Source organism: Agelaius tricolor, unplaced genomic scaffold (genome assembly GCF_023055355.1).
Source record: "Agelaius tricolor isolate 1412-34295 unplaced genomic scaffold, bAgeTri1.0.p SCAF_13, whole genome shotgun sequence".
NCBI classification, from domain to species: domain Eukaryota; kingdom Metazoa; phylum Chordata; class Aves; order Passeriformes; family Icteridae; genus Agelaius; species Agelaius tricolor.
Window position 1 is genome coordinate 21,968,191 of NW_027269273.1, and position 20,774 is coordinate 21,988,964.

At 37.1% G+C, this 20,774-nt stretch overlaps 2 protein-coding genes across 2 annotated transcripts in view; one reads left to right on the forward strand and one right to left on the reverse strand.

Moving 5' to 3' along the window:
- BLNK (B cell linker) overlaps positions 1 to 380 on the reverse strand; it is an 88,291-nt gene extending 87,911 nt beyond the window's left edge. Inside the window, exon 1 of the mRNA XM_071439167.1 lies at positions 112 to 380. The gene's annotated coding sequence lies outside the window, so the exon portion shown is untranslated. The remainder of the gene's footprint in view (positions 1 to 111) is intronic.
- The window catches only part of DNTT (DNA nucleotidylexotransferase), a 147,722-nt gene that overhangs the window by 46,318 nt on the left and 80,630 nt on the right, over positions 1 to 20,774 (forward strand). The window contains exons 3-7 of the mRNA XM_071439172.1: positions 142 to 166; positions 434 to 547; positions 5,535 to 5,601; positions 8,308 to 8,416; positions 11,303 to 11,388. Of these exons, the coding sequence (XP_071295273.1) occupies positions 11,317 to 11,388 (72 nt within the window). The 5' untranslated portion in view covers positions 142 to 166; positions 434 to 547; positions 5,535 to 5,601; positions 8,308 to 8,416; positions 11,303 to 11,316. The remainder of the gene's footprint in view (positions 1 to 141; positions 167 to 433; positions 548 to 5,534; positions 5,602 to 8,307; positions 8,417 to 11,302; positions 11,389 to 20,774) is intronic.

The window sequence follows — 20,774 nt, forward strand, 5'->3', positions numbered from 1 at the left end:
ATACTTGAGCAAAATAGGTCAATGAAATATTACAGTACAGAAAATGCAAACTGTTGTCCCTGTTTGTTTTTTCCCATTTTATATAAAAATAATGAAAGTAACGTGACTTACCACATACTCTTTTTTTTTTTTTTCTCCCAGGCACACATGTTGGAGTTGATTCCAAGTAAGTTAAAGGAGCAGTTTCTCATGTCTCCTCTTCCTCCTAAACTGTCCCATATGTATCTTGTTGTTGTTAGTGTGATTGACAGGCTTGGTATTCATGGTGGGTGGGAGAATAAACATTCTTAAAGTAAAAAGCTAGAATATACTCATAGTCTAAATAAGTCAATAAAGAACGTTGGAAAATGAAGTCTTGCTTACAGCTATCTGTCTAGAAGTTTGATAAAAGTCTTACTAATTGGTTTTGTCTTTTATTTTTTTCATTTAACAGGAAATAAAAAAAGCAACATAATCCACAGAAATCACAGAGTCTGAAAGGGACCTGGAGAGATCTTGGCAGGGCTTCAGCAGAGAGGCAGGATCAAACACAACTAGAGGAAACTGGGTCAGTCTTGGAAAACAGTTCAATAACCCATTTTTTTAACTGAGTTGTTGGGGATGCATCAGATTCACCATGTCCTTAAGTGGAACAGCAAGAAGGAGATCTAGAATAAATTTTGAGCTCTGCTGCTGGAGGGAGCAAAAGGAAATGTCTGTTTGTAAGGATAATTGCTGTCTAAGCACCAGATGGGCTTGACTGAGACATCCTGCTGTTTCTGAAGGAGCCAACCCAGTTTCAGGAGCATTTGTTCATAAGCAGTGGTGTGGGAAACTCTTAAGTCTTTTCCCTTTCAGCACACTCTTCAATTTGGCTGTATCTTTCTGAAAAATGAGGTGTCTAAACTGGTCCCAGTGTACTCTTTAGCTCATGGAAACCCCTTCTGGCTCAGTAATATCCTGATAGACTTTAGGAATGCTTACTGTGCAGCACCCATGTTGTTAACAAAATCCTGAACACAGTTAAGACCAGGACAAACCCCTGTGAAGCTCTACTTGAAATACTCTTTTGAGTTTGCAAGTGATTCACAGGATATATTCTCAATGAGAGTCAGACACTGTTTGTCTTATAACAAACAGTGCTTTAATCATATTTCTCTAGTTTGTATGTGATGATTTTTATGTGGGACCTTAATAAAAGCATCAGTTTTAATATGGGCCTTGTGCCCCTTATCTAGGTAGCTATCATAATGGGGAAGGAAATGAGGCTGGTTTGACACAGTTTATTCCTGAGAAGTCAGTTTTTACTGCAGAAATAATTTATAGCTATATTGAGGCCCAACATTTGCATTATATATTTGTGAGATTTGAAGTTGGGCTGACTGTTCTCTAGTTTGCTCTCCTCCTTCCCCCTGACGTTCAAGGGGAGATATTTGCCCTGTAGATATAGGAGGTATGAAAACCCAGTTCAAGAGTCTTGAGTTTCTGTTGTGACTGAAGTAGATTGTTTTTTATGATTTTGATAAGTCAATTGAATTTTTCAGAGGCCAAAGAGACCTACACCTGGCTAAGAACTTCATGGATCTTTGCCAATCTCCTTGTTTGCTGTCACAGTGTTTTCCTCCATCCTTGTTTCTGTGAGAGCATTCAGTGCTGTAGCAGGGAGAATCACAGGACATAATATATCCATGTTTGTCCAAAAGTTATTACAATCTTCATGTTATGAAATGGGCACCTGGGTTTTTTCCATGTCTGTTGTTCTAGTTTTGGTGTCTTGCTTTTCTTGGGATCACAAAAGACTGAGAGCCAAAGAAGCCTCAAATGGAAAAAATATGAAAACAAACCTCAGATCCCCGAAAATTTGCTGAGAATGGTTTGTCCCATTGCTACACCAAGGCTATTCACTGATTTGAAACCTGTCACCTTTAAATCACTTCCACTACGTACAATTTGCTGCATAAATATGCCCTTTTTCTTTATTTCAGTAATTCTTTAATCCATTTCTGGGGCATGTAGTTTCAACTGAATTTTAATTACTGCCAAATGCTGGGGGATTTTGTTTGCAAGTTTTGTCAGAGAGGCTGGATACGTGACATAAACCCCATTGTCTCAAGGACAATTGTTCTTTGTGTTATAACTCAACCTTCTGAAATCTTTTGATATGGCTTTTCATTGTTAGTTTGACCTTCTCTTTGGATCGACCAATAGATTCAGCTGTTATTCTAGAGAGCTTCACTACAACGAACCATGCATTAAAAATGTACTCATTCTCATAGGTATTTGTTTGTAGCCTGGATTTTGCACCTAGTTTTCTTTATCTTTTCAAAAATTCATGTTTTTAACTAGTACAATAAAATATAGCAGTAATAAAACCACAACCTGCTACAAAAGTGACAATGTTCATTAAAAATTCCCTTTGATTTTTTTTGAAGGCTGGAATTGATGCTGTAGTGCTTGGTTGTGATATCCTTTGCTAGCACTCAGTATTCTTTGCTGTTTAACTGAGCCACTTTTTTGATTATTATTCTTTTGAACACATTGGTAAAACTTGCTGTCTGTTCCTCTAGATTTATGTGCTGCCTTGTATAGTTTGTGCTTAGACTTTATATAGTTTCTTTATAAAACCTCTCTTTTGAAATTCATCTGTGTTGACTCTTCTGATAAAATATGGAAAAATGTGTACAAACAGCTTTCCATCTGGAAACGTTTTTATGCACTAAAACCTAGTGAGTAAATTTAAAAACAGAAATTCAGTATTATTTCAGTGTCTCGCCTAGAAATTTTATTTAAATAAGGCAACTTAAAGTTGAAATGCTGTGGCTGATGCTTGCTTTAATTTTTTTTAATATTCTCTGATGTATTTTGTTAGTGTAATGAATTCTTCTTCAACCACTATTGATCTTTTTGAGGCTTGAGCACTGATATATATAGAAAGTATTTTACCATGCCCATGACTCTTGCTATGAAATAAATGGAAAAATGTCAAAGCAATACCTCAGCTCTCAGTGGGCATCACTGCATGGTATTTTACAGTGGAAGATCTCAGCAAAGTTGACCCTGTTGGTGCATCCATATTGTATAGTGCAGTGCCATGGTATGTTATTGTACTGCATTATAGTGTGTCTGTGATTCTGACATGCAGGTTTCTCTCAAAAACTTGTACCAGGTGAATTCTCAAAGGTCAGAACTTCAGTTCTTCTACTTATTTAGAACAACTGAGATAAAACTGGAAAGGATAAATAACAGGATGGGGGGAACAGGGCACTTCAAAATCCAGGACCTTTCTGTAGGACAGAAGGAGTTTTGAGGGAAACTGGCTAAATATTAGAGAGAGGAGGGGAGAGTCTGAGAACAGAATCTGCAATATAAAGTTGTTTGGGCAAGGTATTTATTGCTTATTGTCACAAAGACAGCATGTGGAAGGAAGGAAGGAAAGGAGCAAGAGGTGATTGTTTTGGGAGGACCAAAGGGTTCAGGGAAGCATGCTATTCACTATTCAAGAGGGACGGGGTGGAGCGCCCGTGTCAGCTGGCCAGCATCCAGATATTGTTTGCACCAAAAACAAACAAACCTCCTCTCTACTTCCCATCAGCAGATCCCTGAAAATGAAGTTGGGAAAATGAAGTTCTAAGCCTGTTACATAAAGGCAGACAAAAGGAGGAATTCCAGAGAGGAGGGGAGCTTGAAGATAGATTGAGAAATGGAAGATAGAGAAATTGAAGAGATTGACAAAGGGAGAGAGAGGGTTTTAGAAGTGGAGGGGTACAAAAAGTAAAGAAAAGGAGAGTGGATACAAGCTGTATAAATAATGTTTCTCAAGGTTTTTGGATTCCTAAATAGGGCTTTTACATTTCTTATGTCCTTAGCCTGCTGGCATAGATAAAATTTAATGAGCAGAGTTTTTTTGACAGTCAACAGAGAATATGATAAAATCTCAATAAGAAGGACCATGAAAACTGAGAGATTAATTTTTTTTAGAATTCTGACTGTATTCAGGGAGATATCAAAAAGATATTTCAAGAGATACTGTGTTTATGTTAATAAATTGTAAATGAAAAAGCTATCAAGAAGAAAATGACAAACTGCTTTTGATTTTTTTCTCATTTGACTCACAAACTTAAACTCAGTAATTTTATAACTTTTTATTCTGGATCCTTATTATTAGCTTGATTTTGTTTATCATTTAGGTAATGGTAATATTGTTGAGCATCTATCACCATGGTATTAAGTGAAATTACATCTAGGAAAAATGCTCTCATGATTACAGGAGAGGTATGAAAGGAAAAACACTCAGTGATGGATTGTTTCCCACACCGAATGTGGAGCAGTCTTCTATTGTTATATGCTGAATAAAACCAGAGTTTGGTGAGCTTATGTCAATTCCCTTTTCATTTTTTTTGTGAACTTGCTTTTGTCAACCTTCCTTCTATACCTTTAGCATCTCCAGGTCCATTGTCACAGAGATAGTCAAGAAAAACCATGAATTTTCTCACAGGTATTTTCTTTGCACTGTTCAAGGCGCCTTGTATGAATCAGTGACAATACAGAGTTGGTTCTGTTTATTCTCTCCTCTTTTCTAAAGCCAGCAGCCATCGTAATCATGTTGGTTTCTTTCCAAGGAAATGTGTTGCTTATTGGAAAAATGCTGGGGGGGATTTTGTTGTACCAGGTGGAATTAGTGGGAATGGGGGTAGTAGTTGGCTGCTGCTTATGTTGGTAGCATGAAAGTGTATCTCAAGATTTTTTGCTGTTCCTGAGGAGTGTATTAGGAAATGTTTGCCTCAGAGTTCATTCATATTGGAAACGAATGGAGGACACTCCAGTAGCACTTCTCTTGTGTGTTGTAAACATTCCTCTGCTGAGCTTTTTAGGGGTCTGGATATGAGTTGTTTGGTATGCATCCATCTGCTGACAGCATTATAAATATTGCATTTCTGACCTTCAGATTTTCTCTTTTGATCTCTGGTTAAATGATACATTTGCCAGTTTGACACTGCTGACATTCTGTCTGTTTGGTCTAGCATTGTTATACCACGATTCCTTGTGATCCCATTGTCATGGGAATGATATATCTCAAATGATGAATATATTTGAAGCAATGTGGGGAATAAACACACTGGCTAAACTGCATTTGCAAGAAGAATTTTTATTGTAAAATTCCCACTTCAGTGTATAGTATAAATTATTTACTTAATGTATTTAACACTGCTGTTTTATCAGATAGTATAAAGGAGGATAAGCTACTATTTGGGGGGATAGTAAGTGTCTTAATCATGGTTTTAAGCAGATTTCCCCTTCCTCTTGTTTTGTTTTGCACTGCATTGGGCAAACCTGCATTTGCCAGACAATAAACTGAACAGTAGTAGAAATAGAAGCTTCTTGTTTTTCCTCAGTGATGAATGCTTCACTTCTCTAGAAATATTCTTTTCTCTGGAACTTGTGAATATTAACTTCCCTTCTGGAGAAGTGAACCATAAACCATAGGAAGTGAGAAAGAGAATAAATTAACTCAAACATTTGCACTCTCTATGGTGTTTTTCTTATGCTTCTTTTAGGTTTTTGAACACCTCAAAAGCAGTCCTACCTTAGAATTCCATGCCTGTTTTCAAAAGCTGATTGGAGGTATGATGTGAATAAAGACTTGGTAATGTTACCTACACTCCTGATAAATTGAAGTCTGTTTAGATTCAAGTATTTTATGAAAAATCAGTGGGAGTTTTTTTACGCATAACCTTCATGTCCTCATTCCTTTGTTATTAAAATGAAATGAGAACTTAGAAAAAAAAGTTGGCAACAAATGTCAGGCTGATAAAAACCTCAGCAGTGACCTTCAAAGCAATGAGATTTGGCTATGCTATGGTTATCCACTGAGGCCAGAAGTTAGAAATCAGATGATGCAGTGATGACTTTCATCCTCTGGAACGTACATGTTCTGCATAGCATCCCATGCCTCATTTGTCATCTCTTCTCCACTGTCCAGAGCATGATCTATTATTTCTGCTTGCAATTTTGCATCTCTCCATTGTTGGCAGACCACAGCAGACAATTGAATGCCCTGGCAATTCTCTCCTCAATGACCTTCTTGGTGAGCTGTGCCCCGGTTCATAATGCTTCATGTGCTGTGTCTGTGATTGGCACATATGAGTGCAAAAGCTGTGGGAACAGACACTGGCCCTGGTATACCTGTATCAGAATGAATTGGAATGGCCCATAGCTTATAACAGATTAGAAGTTATTAAAAAAAAGTTGCTTTTAACTGTATTCATCTCCATTCTTTCCTGTTGACTTGGGTGGCTGACCTTTAGCTGGAATTTCAGGCACAGAAATAATTGTATTGTTTAGAGTTAGTATTTTGTCACAGTGTGTGCTGCAGGCACTCTGATCCAGTGTCCCTGTCACATCACTGACATGATGCCATCAGTGTTGCTCCACTGGCCATTCCAGCTTTTGGATGTCTACTGACAGTTTGCAGGGTGCTTACATCAGCTTCAGCCATGTCTTTGTTTCTGATGTTAAAGTAAGCTCAGTAACATGTGAGGGACAGTAACCATCAAGTAATTTTCAGGTTGCACCTGGAAAGCCTCACAATCACTGACTCATTAAATAATTATTTTTTTTACTGAGAATCTTGCTCACCTCTTTCCTCCATAACTATCTATCAAGACTTCATAAATAATTGCAGATCCAAAAGGAAGCTTGAATTGAGGTATTGAAAGATTTCAGTGTCTTAAGAACTGAGGTTCTGCCCTGGATGGACTGAACTCAGGAACTTCATCATACTCTAAATAATTATTTTAATTTTCCTTTTTGTTCTTATAACAGATGAATTGCACTCAGTTCTCTTAACTCTTGCTGTTTCTCACAGCCTGAAAAGCCCTGTGAGTCAGCAATTTCTGTAAGACCAGAACAGCAGGAGAGAAAGGCCAGAAAGAATGCAATAGTTTTTTTGTGAGGGTTTTCTTATATCAGTCTCCTTTAGATTTTTTATCTGTATCTCAGGAAACCTGAGAGCCCAGATACTTGCTTGTCAAACTAAATAAGCTGAAACTCCTCTTCTGCAGAAGTGTGGTTATGAATCTCTAAGAAGGTGCTGGGAAGGACATGGTGGCCAACTTTGACTGTGTGTCTGAACGTCTGGCTTTCACCCTGCTACTGATTCAAATCAGTCTGAAGAGGAGACCAGACCCCTCTGTTTAATGGGAGCCAATGTTTTAATTCATAAGGATTTCCTTCCTGCCTCCTATTTTTTTCCCTGTGAGTTTCTTTCAATTTGTCTGCTTTAGATTACAAACTGCCTGTGGGAGTGGGGTGTTCCCCCCTTCTTGAAAGATTAGAAACACCTCAAAACCAAGGTGATTCTGTTTTGGCAAAGCAGCTTTCTGTATCTGTTCACCCTGTCTGAAAGACAGACCTTTCATATTTATGATGTTTAGTTCTCTAAGAAAAATATCCTTACCTGTACTGCCTATAACTAGTAAGAAAATACAATTAGTTCCCACTATGAACTCCAGTTTTAAAACCTCAAGACTATTTTGTGCAACTGCATATAGAAGAATCCTAGAACATCTGCCTTACAAAAGAAGATTCTGTTCAAATACAATCAGTCTCAGAAAGAGCAAAGTTGAAATTTAACATTTCATATACAATTTCAGTGCTTTTTGATAGCTTCATAATAGAATTTAGGAGAAATGTTGAATAACCTTCCCTGTTTCAGAAGGTAAGACTTTAAGACTTGTAAAATTTTTGCCTAATAGAGGAACTTTGGTTTTTGAATTTAACATTATTTGGAAACTTGAAAAGCAAAATCAAGTGAACTTCTTGAATGGAGATGACACCACCCCCTCTGTTCGCAGAGGAGATGAAAATAGTACTGGGAACTATTTGTCAAATGTTATACGGAGTTCCAGTATTGAAGCTTAATTTTTTAAAGGGATTTTAGGAGGTTTTTGCCAAGTTCCATTGTTGCTTTTATCCTTTGTATTGTTTGCACACTTTGCATGTTCTAATAAATGTTCTAAACAATTTTTTTAATATTAACTCCCACAGAATATGCTGCAGAAAATTGTAAATCTGATTATTTTTTAAGATATCTAAATTGTAAATCCATTGCAGATAAACCCATTCATTTTTATTTTTATGAACGGAATAAGCAAAGATAAAAGCACTTTCAGAAAGGATGCCTTTTAATGAACTGTTTTATTAGAATGACCCCAGAACCACTCAGTTAAAGTTCAGGAAGAAGAACTTTGATTTAAGTTAAATCAAATGAAGTTCTGTTTATTTCCAGAGAGGATCTTAATCCTTAATGTGCTTTGCTTAATGTTACAGGATCTGCTGGGGGAAGTTAGGGCTTGCTGTTCTTTGAAGTTACCAGCTGAATTCTGAAGACTTTGCAAGAGAACAGAGCACTTTGCTGGACTGACACAGCACAAAGGAGGTGAAATTATATCACTGTTAATGAATGTTTTTCGGCACATTTTGAGAAGATGAATTAGTGTTAAAAAGAAGTGAGAAGGATCAATGGTAATTATGTGTTTTACTGTTTGAATAACATTTCAGGTTAAAAATATCAACACACTTTCCTCTCCTCAAGCATGTGAGGACATAGCAGAACAGGGAAGGTGTCCTAACACAAACTGCCCTGAGGAATGAGCTATTAGAGTCAGTTATAGCAGATGAGAGACCCTGTGTGTTTTCAGTCAGTAATAGGGTGAAAACAGAACCCAGGAAAGACTTTCTGAATTTTAAGGCATTTCAAGTTGAATTAATTATAATCTAGGACAGCAGATCTTATATAAGGTCTAACTAGTAAATTTTTCTTCTAAAGGATTAGCACAATGAAATTGCAAATCCATTTTGAAATAGACTGCTTGATTTGAAGAATGAGTAGTGAACTTGGAGGAGGAAGTTTTTCTCACCATATCTACACAGAGAGTTGGTGCTAGTGGCCACATACACCTACTTTAGTTTTTTCCACTTCTTCGGGAAAATATAGTAAATACTATAATTAATTAGATTGTGTTTCACTATTCTACATATGGTTCCTACAGGATTAATAAATATGGTTTCAAACAAGTCACTGCAGTGGCAAATCTCCTAACAACAATGCTTGGCTGTATTTATTGTCCAGGGTAAATTCCAACAAGAACAAAACACTAGTCAGCAGAGCCTGACTTAATCAATTCTCTTCCTATATATTTATTCTGAAATTTAATAATGATGAGCAAAACCACATTTAAAAGCAAAACAAAGAATGACAATTTGCAGTTGCAAAAATCTGCTTTCAGGGACTTAGTGAAATGAAACAGTTCCTATGGGCTGTAACACTCTAGACCTATCTTAAGTCTGTTGCTGTATATACAGTGCATGTGGGAGGTGGTTGCATTTAGCTCAGAGAAATTCAGAGCACTATAATGTCATGTTGTAGCAGCCCATAAGGGGGAGTATGCAACTGCATTGAATCCTTAGAGTTCAGGGACAGAGAAAGAGGGAGATCTAATGCAAGGTGGTTGATCTCCTGTTGACAGTGAAAAATAATATCCTAAAAGAGTTTGTCAGTTCTTTAGACTTGAAATAGTTTTCACCTCATGTAAGCATAAAATCAAATAGCAAATGTCTTACTGGGGCAGAAGCAGTATAATCAATTTTCAAAAATGGAGAGGTGGGAGGTTTTTTTGTTGCTTGGAGTACTTTCCTCATTTATTTGACTGGATGGTTAATTTATTAAGAGTTAAATTTGTAATATTTATACATACAAAATTACTGTTTCATTTTCTTTCCCATATTCATGCAGGTTCTACCTGTAATTTTACCATAGATAATTGATGTACTTCTTTCATGTTGATGTTGCTTACAAAAGGACCTTTTATTGTTACTGCTGTAACTGAGATAGGAATCTAGCCCACAGTACACGTTCATGCAGGAGACATTTGCAGCTGTCAGGGTTGGCAGCTCGTTGGCTTGTTTTGAGATCTGTGGATAAAACCCAGTGCAGATTAATGACAAGATATAGGATATATATATATTTTTTGATAACTGACACTTGGTATCAAGGGGGCTTAACATGACAGTTGACTATTAGTTTATCCTGGAAAATTTTGTGTGCAAGGCAATAGAGTAAAGCCATGCTTTGAAAAGAAAATGCTATACTTTGCTTTTTTTTGGGAATCTCCATGTTCTTGTTAAATGCTATTTACACAATCTAAGTAATTAATAATTACCAAAGTTAGACAGAATTCTTAATGTCTCCCTATTTGTAGCAGTGAAAATACAACAAATACAGAATTTTGCACTGTACTAGTGTGCAACAGCCTCTCACTGAAACTTCATAAGCAAAATATTGTTCTAACTCTAGAAAACATTTTCAAATTAATTTTTTTCAAATTTGCAGATGACACTAAGCTGGGAGCATGTGTCGGTCTGTTAGGGGGACAGAGGGCTTTGCAGAGGGACTTGGAACGGTTGGATGGATGGGCAGAATCTAATGGGATGAAATTCAGTAAGTCCAAGTGCCGAGTCCTGCACTTTGGCCACAATAACCCCTGCAGCGTTATAGGCTGGGGATGGTGTGGCTGGACAGTGCTCAGGAGGAAAGGGACCTGGGCGTGCTGGTGACAGTCAGCTGAACATGAGCCAGCAGTGTGCCCAGGTGGCCAAGGAGGCCAATGGCATTCTGGCCTGTGTCAGGAACAGTGTGGCCAGCAGGAGCAGGGAGGTCATTCTTCCCCTGCACTGGGCACTGGTGAGGCCGCACCTTGAGTGCTGTGTCCAGTTCTGGGCCCCTCAGTTCAGGAGGGACATTGAGATGCTTGAGCGTGTCCAAAGGAGAGCAACGAGGCTGGTGAGGGGCTTGGAACACAAGCTGTATGAAGAACGACTGAGGGAGCTGGGGTTGTTCAGCCTGGAGAAAAGGAGACTCAGAGGTGACCTTATCACGCTCTTCAACTTCCTGAAGGGTGACTGTGGTGAGCTGGGGGTCGGTCTCTTTCCCTGGGCAACAACAGACAGAACAAGAGGACACAGTCTCAAGCTGTGCCAAGGGAGATACAGGCTAGAATTAAGGAGAAAGTTTTTCACAGCAAGAGTGGTCAAATACTGGAATCATCTACCCAGGGAGGTGGTGGAGTCACCATCCCTTGATGTGTTTAAAAAAAGACTGGATGTGGCACTTGGTGCCATGATCTAGTTGAGGTGTTAGAACATGGGTTGGACTGGATGATCTTAAAGGTCTCTTCCAACCTAGAAATTCTGTGTGATTTATTGTGACTAGCATATGAAAGGGAGAGATAAGTGTTAAAGTTTCACCTTCTTTTTTGTCTGCCAGGGCTGATATTCCCCATGAGCATACATCACCTTGTAAATAAAAGCTGTGTTATGATATGCCAAGTTCTGACTTTGATACACTTTCTGGTGAGTAGATGTTTGCTGATTATATAACTTCAGGACTTAATGTTTGCTCAGTTTGAAAAGAGCTCTTTAGTGAAGACTTTATTTGAAGATGATCTACAGTCATTGATTGTAAGCCTAATGGATTTTGTCTCTACTTTTGGATTGATTAAACAGTGATTTCTGAGTTAGGCATATGGGAATAAGTGATATTGAACACAGACATTTCACGTATGCCTTTATGCTTTCGTAAGCCAAGTTCAAGAAATGTGCCAACAGTAATTGGAAACAATACCTTTATCAAACCATCTCTGAAAATGGACAAATATACTGAAATTTGTCTTAATGAGCCAGAGATAAGTTTCATTTTTTGAAAGGATTACTTTTACTTGAAATAAGTTTGTGTTTAGAGGAAACAAGGAATGTGTTCTCACTCTGGAACAGTAGTTACTGCTCCTTTCTCGGGTGAATTATTTGAGTATTTGATGTTCCTTCCCTTCCCCAGCAAAAACAGTGATCACAGGAAAAGGAATTTTAGCTGAGCTGTTCTTAGCATAGAATTGTCCTCATGTAGCAATATCATCCCTTTGTTTTGAAGAAATTAATCTAAATTGTTCGCTGAACAATTCTTTCTGATGCCTTTTGAGGCTACCTAGAACAGAGACTAGATAGTGTTAAAGGAATAAGGTAGGTTTTTATTAAAAAGGCCTTCAAAGGATACACCTTGGCAGAGCCCAACTGTGGCTCCACCCAAGATGGACAATTGGTCACAAGTTTTCACATTTTCATAAGTTTTGGTCCATTTACATATTGGGGTTAATTGTCCAATTACAGCTCCAGGTTATGAAGTGCTGTCCTCCCAGATTGCTCTCCTCAATTCCCTATTGTTTACACTTTTTGGGCCTGAAGCTGCAATGGTGTCCTTGGTTGTCTGGCTGGAAAAGGATTCTGTTGTCTAACTAAACTGTGAAGGGAACTTGAACAGAGTTATATACTATAGCAGTACAGAATCTGGAAAATATGAAAGCTAAAACTTAAGGTATAATTTCTCCATTTTAGTTTCCTGTTCAAATATTTTTGGATAAAATATTGCTGGATGTAACACTGGAATCTGGCTTTAAAAATGATTAATTTCCATTTTATGGACAGTATTATCCGCTTACAAGTTTCAATTAAATTTATGAGATTAGGTTAGAAGAATTTATATTTGGAACAAATCACGCAAAGAAAGAAATTCTCTCTATGGAGAGAACCAAAGTTTATATGAGGGGTCATAAGGGTCATATGTGCAGTGAGACTGGACTTGTCATGTCCTAAAAAGGCATATATCATATTCAGCCATTATGCAAAATATTATGATATAATGTGCTCTCCTGGATGGCACAGTCATAAGCAGTTGAATAGCAAGAAAATGTGCCTCTGGTTAATGTATTCCCTCGCTCCCTGAATCCCCCAGGAAAAGTCACTGTCCTGAATCTTTGTTGATATATGACTGCTGTCCCCAATGGAGTCGTACCAACTGAATGATAAATGTTTTCAACTTTGAGCATTTGACCTACCCAACACAGACAAAATGTTTTTAACATTCATAGAAGTGCAAAGTATGTGTGAATGCACCAGTATGCAAGTTAAAAGCACATTTCTTCTGCACCAGTTGTAAAGTGCACCACTCTTCCCTAGATCCTACTGAACACTTGTTTACTTATTTAGGTTTCTGAACACCTCAGAAGAGTCTCTTATTGAAACACAAGTTTTTCCTTGCCATCTATTCAGGTTTCAGTCATAGTAGCTGAAGCAGAAATAATCCAGAAGTTAACCTTAAACTGGGAATGAAAATGAAATTATTTTTCAGTGTAGAAATCACAGCACTCATTTTGGTCTTCTTTTTGTGAAGTCTTCAAATAGATTTGTAAATTCATAGGTGTTAAGGTTGGAAATTACTAACAGTCATTACAGAGTGTGACCTTTAGCTTAACAGAAATTGAGAAAGAAAATCTGGTTTTATATTCTGTGACTGTGATTGAAGTAAAGAATATACTTCATAAAAATATTCAGTTTCGATAAGGAGTTTCTGGTGTTTGAAAATTTGCCACCATTGCATCTGCACAGAAATAGATGAAAGTGAATGGATTACATTTGCCACGTGTTTCTGGTGAGAGCCTGAATATATCAAGATAGCTGCATATTGCATCATATCAGTCTAAATATATCTAAGTCTGAGTATATCTCATTAGGCTTGTCCTGATGTGTCAAAATATGACTATTAAAAACCAAGATCATAGTTAAAGGAATGCCTGCAACTCATTTAAACAACAGCATATATTTTAAAAAACCCAAACCATAGTCAACCCCCACCCCAAACATTGTTCAGTGTTGTTAGCAAAATCTAACAAAAGACAGAGATCCAACACATAAGATATTAAACTGATTGCTCTGGGATTCATTTTGCTTATGCTCATATAGGACTCAGTGTTTACAGAACTTAGATAAACCTGTAAATGTCACTAGCAGAATAAGGTGGCTTTTTTTTTCACTTCTCACTCAAAAATGATATTTAAAATAAAAATAGCCCTAAATTTAAAAATAAAATAAGGAATTAAGACAACAAGTATTTTGAAATTGTTTTATGTTTCCTGACTTCACATCAAGTGAAACACATAATTCAACCTAAGCTGAATATGGGCTATTTTTGGATAATTGATACAAGGAGTTTCACTTTTGGTTGAATGAACACTTTTAGTCATACAGAAACATTTTGGTTTCATTTTATGGTCAGTGTCCTGCCTTTTCCAATCAAACAAGTATTCCTTTCAACAATTGTTCAGCAAATGAACCAAATCCGCTTTGTTTACCTGCTCACACTCCTACTCCATGTGCTTCTCTGCATTCAGTATGAAGCACTTGCCCACATGAATTCACTAAATTGCCCAGGAACTATATTCAATTAGGGTCCTTCTATGATCACTTTATAGGATAGAGAGAAGATTAAGTAGAAAAAAAGGTGCAAAAGCTGGGCTTAGAGTTCTGCAGAGGGAAATTATTTCCTGTATGACCACAAACCCAAGCCAGGTGGCTTCTCTGAATCAGGTCTGACTCCAGTCTTTTGAATACTGTCAGCTCAAACCCAACTGTTGCCTCCCCACACCTAACACCCTTCTATGAACAGGGAAGTTTCTTTTCTTGCACAGGAATTAATTGATCATAAACCCATTGGGTAATGTGGATCTATAATCCCAGCAATCCTGACCCCCGCTACCCTGACATTGTCCATTGGCCTGAAACTGCTGGCCCTGCAGTACTTTTAGGCCATGGGATCCTATTGAATTCAATGCTTAGCACTAGTGAACTTGGAGCTCTAAAGATTTATCTTGTTCATTAATGTTCAAAAATGATTCCTTTTAGCCAAAATCTAAGCACAGTTTTCAGACCCTTCCTCACATCTGTGCTCAATCAATTTTCTCATTCCTAGCCTTAGTCTAAAAGACAGACAAATGAGCTTTGTTTCCTTTGATCCTAATGATTATCCTAGTCTAATTGTTTATATGGATATCTTGTGTCACACAGCAGAAGAAGATTGAAAAGCAGTGATCTAAATGGAAGGTGGATAAGTTTGGATTCTCTTGTCACTTTTGAAAATAAAAAGCCCGAAGAGCACCAAGTACACGGCTTAAGCTTACACATGTGCCTATTTTGAAATGTGAGGGAGGGGAATGGTATTGACTACTTTTCAGGCATGTTCAGTATAAATTAGGGTGCAAAGTGATATATAACTGTTCATGTGTGTCTTGTTTATTTGTTGAACTGAAGCAACCTTAACAAGGTTGTGTTTTTAATGTATCCATTTAAATAGATGTCAATTTAATGTGGCTTCTTGGGAAATACAGCAACAGGACAGAGCTTCAGTCATTGCTGTAAGGGAAAAACAGTCTCAAACTTGACAAGAAAAGAGTCTGACTGATCATTGTTTTGATGTATTGCTAAAATCTTTCTTACTTGCTCTGGAGATAATTGAGGAGGCTCTACAGCCTTTCTTAAAAGTGAATAATAAATTGACTGGCTCTACTATATATGAAATACCGTCTCAGCTGGATCTCCTAACCTCAGTTTGCTCAGGCTTTGCAAGGGCAAGGCTTTTCAGATTTTCCTGGATAGTTTAAAGAGTCAGGTGCATCAGTCAACTTCTTTTGACTCAGACATTTTGGAGAGAGGCTGAGTTGTAAGTTTTGATGTCAAATGTACAATACTGTGACTGAAAAGGTAGTAATAAATTGTAACTCCACCTGTTGTGCACTGTGTATTTAGTAGGTTTATTTTACAAGTTTCTTTTCCATTATTTTCCTAATGATTTTACCTAATGAATGTGTTATATTCCTGTGCCAAGCTGTTTAACATAGTTTTGAGAACACATTATGAATGCAAATACATAAATTAGAACTGGTCTAAAGAAGCATTGCCAATTGTCTACTGCTTAGTCCTGTGAAAGAGTCTTCCTTAATTTCTGCCCCTCACCTTTACCCTTTTGTGTTGTGCTGCTGCTTGTTTGCACTGGTATTTGTGCTGTAACCTGCTTGTGGCTAGTGCAGCTGTGGAGGTGACGTGAGGTGATCCTGTTGTGGTTTGCTGTGAAGCAGAGAAGCAGAGGGAGCATGTGTGATGGCTTCCTATCATACACAAAAGCTGCTGGGTTTGCATTTTGTTGTCTCGTGATTTTGACCAGTGAGCAGTGATGAGAATATGTCTAAATGGTTGCTAAAAGTGAAGAATATTACTTTCTGTAATATTTTCTCCCTGAAATGTGAGTTTATTCCCTCTCAGAGACATCCACTCTTACAGTCTTACTTAAGTAGTTTCTTTAACATCCCTTTGCCATTATTCATCAAAAAATGTGTTTATGTCTGGTTCCTTTCACCATACTCTTTAAAAGCAGAGCAGTAATGGCTCTTGAAAAAGTTGATCTGAACTTCTTTCCCCAGCTATCTAAGCTGAGCATAATTGCCCACAATTGTGTGCCTTCTCTGTCCCCTGCCACCCAGTTGTCCCATATCTGACCCTCTCTCCTTGTTTTTAACACTTTTACAATGTGTAGGAAGGTATCAAGAAGACATTTTAACTCCATAACCTATAGACAAGTGAAACAAAGAGCCAGGAAGCCATTGAGTCTGTATACAAGGAAAGATATAGCATACATAGAATTACTTGTGACAAAGAACTTTCTGGATTTATTGAAGTAAGAAAATATGCATGGATTTTTCCCTTTACAGGTTGTGCAATATGGCACATTTTGTACTTTGTTAGATGCCTACACAAGATAATGGAATGGTCAGATTTTCTGTAGATTCAAACCCATACCCTTAGCAAAATATAATTTTATCAATGTTAACTGCATGGTTCAGATTATGATACTTACATCTATACACCCCCCCCCCCCCCCCCCCCCCCCCTTTACAGTTCTTTAATTAAACTTGTTATACAGTTTCTTTATCATGTCCCATTTTGTTTACATAACATTTCATTACTCAGAAGAGACATCTTGGATTACTTTCCCATACATTAAAAAGCATGACTACATCTTATTATTTTAGTAGTTCAGTAGTATCGAGTATCTTCCTCTGCAGACTTCTTGACATGATTTTGATATACATTCACTCTGTGTAGTCTGTGTACGTTGTTCTGGCTTCCTTGTTCCTTTGAAGGTCATTGTAGCTGTGAATATTACGTTGAGATATTCAGGTGTTCTGTGTGATGAGTCTGTAGAGCACAGACTGTTGGGCAAGGCCATAAGAGAGAAAAAAGCAGTATTTTCCTCAGTGCCTCATATAAGTTACTTGGTGGTTTGTCCTAAATATATACAGGAGATGATTTCCAAAGTCTCCTATTTTACTCATTTGCTTTGGAGAGGGAAAGCTTGAGTGGTAGGTTGGTGTGACTGCTCTGGTGTTTGACTCAAGCTTGCAGAAGAGCAGGCCAGAGTATCAGGAAACAAGCTGGCTGTTTTTTGAAAACATGAATGCACTTGTCAAAATATTATTTCTTGGCTATATAACAATTTTGGGATCTACTGGTACCTGCTGTCTATAACCACAGCACAGTCTCAGGATTTAGGCCTTTCTCTCCTCTAACTTGTCCTGATCTTACATCTTTGTTATGCAGGCAAATTTAGCCCCTATTTTGTTTTTCATGTTTAAATGGATGACATTTTGAATTCTAGTGCATTGCAAACCTCATAATGATCTGCCAACAGCAAAAGAGGACTATGATATTGAATTGTGTCCTTAATAACATCACCAAGTACAAAGTGACTAAAGATAGCATGTATTTTTAGTAAAATTTGAGTAAATTGTAACAGAGCAGCATTTGCAAATATGCTTACCTGCTTTATATCCTTCCTGCTGTCATGCTTCATATAACATAACAATAATTGGTTTAGCACAGCAGCAGAAAAAACAGAAGGATATAGGAAACCTTATGGGAAGAACGACATGAAAGTTTTCTGGTGAAATTCTTTATTATGGTGTGTTCTTTTGATTTGTCACTTAAATATTGAATTACAAGCTTGATTAATAGTGAAGTGATAGTATATTGAGTCTGGCTTTTTACGTGAAAGAAAATTAATTTCGGTTTCTTAAAACTGAATCCACTCTGCAGCAGAAAACACAGGAAAGAGGAGTAAAGCTCATAGTGTAACTACCTCGGTTAGGTGCAATTGTACTGTCTTTGAAAAGTATAAAAATATGTCATAGCTTGTGATGGAATTTTCTAATAAGCAGGTGTGCATCATAAAATAATGGCAAGAGACTTGTACCTGCCATTTAAAGAGTCAGATGACTCTAAGGGCTGCCTTTTCAAAAATGTTCTACAAATAGTGCTTTTTAAATAAAGATTGACCAATACATGTTTACTGCTAAATAAACATGGAGTGCTACACTGGGGCACAGTTTCTAGGGGCTATTGCAACCTAGAATATTGTAATAAGTAATATTGAGTTTTCTGCAAGATGAAACAATGGAAGCAAACCTTGAGATAGCCTGGAAAAAGGATGGCTCATAGCTTGGAGAAATATTTTTTTATGCAGTTGGAAATAAATTAACCTTCTTTGTAGTTAAAGGTAGAGCCATTAAATCCACATTGCAAAATAAAAACTGTGTAAATATTTTGTGATACTCCAGGCAGCTGTCAAATTATTAGGTGAAGTCAGTAAGAAGTGGAAAGTATGCTTTTTTTGTGGAAACTGTCAAAATCTGTTTTGTGTTAAAAAATTCCTGCTGCCTGATTCTAAAATTTTCTGCTATGAATTAATTACCCAGCTAGGTCACTTCTGCAGTAATTAGTTCTGTGTTAGTGGAACGCTGCACCTAAATAAATTAAAAAGGTGAGAATTCTGTTCCATTCCACTCTGCTTTTCAGCTTCCTTTAGTTCAAATTTCTAGGATTAAAAAAAAAAAGGCTTCTAATTGATTTTTCCTTCACCTGCAAAATTCACAACACATCACTTGGATGAACATCTGCTTTGTTTTCTCTCTGTAGATAACACAAAGATGTGTCTAATCCTCATCAGCAATTCCTTCAGCTTCTCTGATGCTGGCTCTTTTTCCTGCAGCTTATTTCAGTGCAGTGTGCGGAAGGAGCTCTGTCAGGACTCACTGTTCTGTTAGGTGTTACCTGTTGCTTTTGCTCAAGAGCCAAATTTTATCTTGGTTTGACTTGCATAAACTCTTAAGAAGGGGGCATTTTGTATAATATTATTCATAAGTTTTTCTTCCCTTTGCAACAACATTATCTATGGTACTTATTCTTACTTACTTCTCTCTTTTATATTAATTGATCACATTATCTCCTCAGCTTGATGGTGTGGGAGCTTTCCTGTACTACTAAAAATTGAACCTATAGTTGAAAGATTTCTGTGAATAATGGCAATAGCCTTTTCCCAGTTTTCATTACTTTGGCTTAGGTACATCTATTTTTATTAAATGCATCATGCTTTACTACCTGTAAATATAGAAGGCATAAATCTCACACATACTGCTGTTTGTATGTTCTGTAATGTAAGTAGGTTTGGAAATGCTGCAGTGTCACTGCAAGGTGCATCAATTCTACCACCTAGTAACTGTTACAACAACTAATTAAAAGAAGATAAATTAGCAATATATGTGTTTTATTTGCAGTGTCCTACTAGAGGAGCAGAAAAGGACATAAATATTCTTTATAGATAAAGAATTATAGGAGTTGTTATTATAACAGTGTTATAATTTTATTATAATTTAACAGTGTTTATTTCTATTATTATATGGTTATATAAGAAGTTTTTGAAATGTCCACAGAAATATTATTGAGTCATTGCTGAGATAAGTAACATTTACAGCCGCCTAAATTTAGACTGTTCAGCCCTGTTTGTGTAGTGCCTCATCTCTGGAAGATTGCTTGGTATTTCTTAGCTAATGGAAATATCTTTAATACTAGCAGTGAGATAAATGGGACCAGCTAAATGCTGCTCAAAATCCAGGCAGATTTACCTTTGTAAACTATGCTTGGAAGAGATGTGTAACTGTCAAAGGATCTGTCTGGCCATGTATAGTGATGGGATTATGCAGATATGTCTCTGCTTGTTGCTAAAGGTTCACAAGGCTCTCATGAGACTAAAGTATAAAGAAAACCATTGATGTACCAGCACAAAAATCAAAGAATAGTCCAATAACAATCACAAAAAGGAGAAGCAGCTACCATAGGCAGAGTAACTAAAGAGAACAATTGTAAACCTTGTTACTGAACAGAGAGACTGAAGGATGAGTGAAAATAATAGTTTCCAGGGAATATAGGAATATTGATGTGAGTAGGAAACAGCTCCTGCCAGGATTTGTCACCAATTACTTTTTCTCTATGCTGTAAGGGAGAACCCTATTGCTCTATTTAATTATTCAGAGCTATGATATTGCTGTTCCCTAGTTTCTTCAGAAAGGGCTCAGATAGAATACCTGTGTATGCAGTAAATTAAACAAGCTGTTATCTCTTGGTATGATTTGAGAGATGTTGCCAAATAAATTCTTTTTATTCAGATTTTCATTTTTAATTAGGTAGCACAAAAAAAAGAAAAAAAAGATAACCAGCTCTTTTGACCATATATATCAGAAATATTGTACATTTGATGACAACAACTGCAGAATTTTGTATCCTCTCTAAGTCTACTTTACTTTATATGCCAAATAGCATCATACAGCCAAGCAAGCACATTCAAAGCATACCACCATTTAATAAGTTTTTTTGAAATTCTTGGTCACATGACTTCTTATGGAGTTTATCACCTTTGATGGGAATAATTCAAGCACCTATAGCTCAGAACTGCCCCCTAAAAATATTCTAGTGGTTCAAAGAATAAAGATATCACAGAATCAGTTAGGCTGGAAAACACCTCTGAG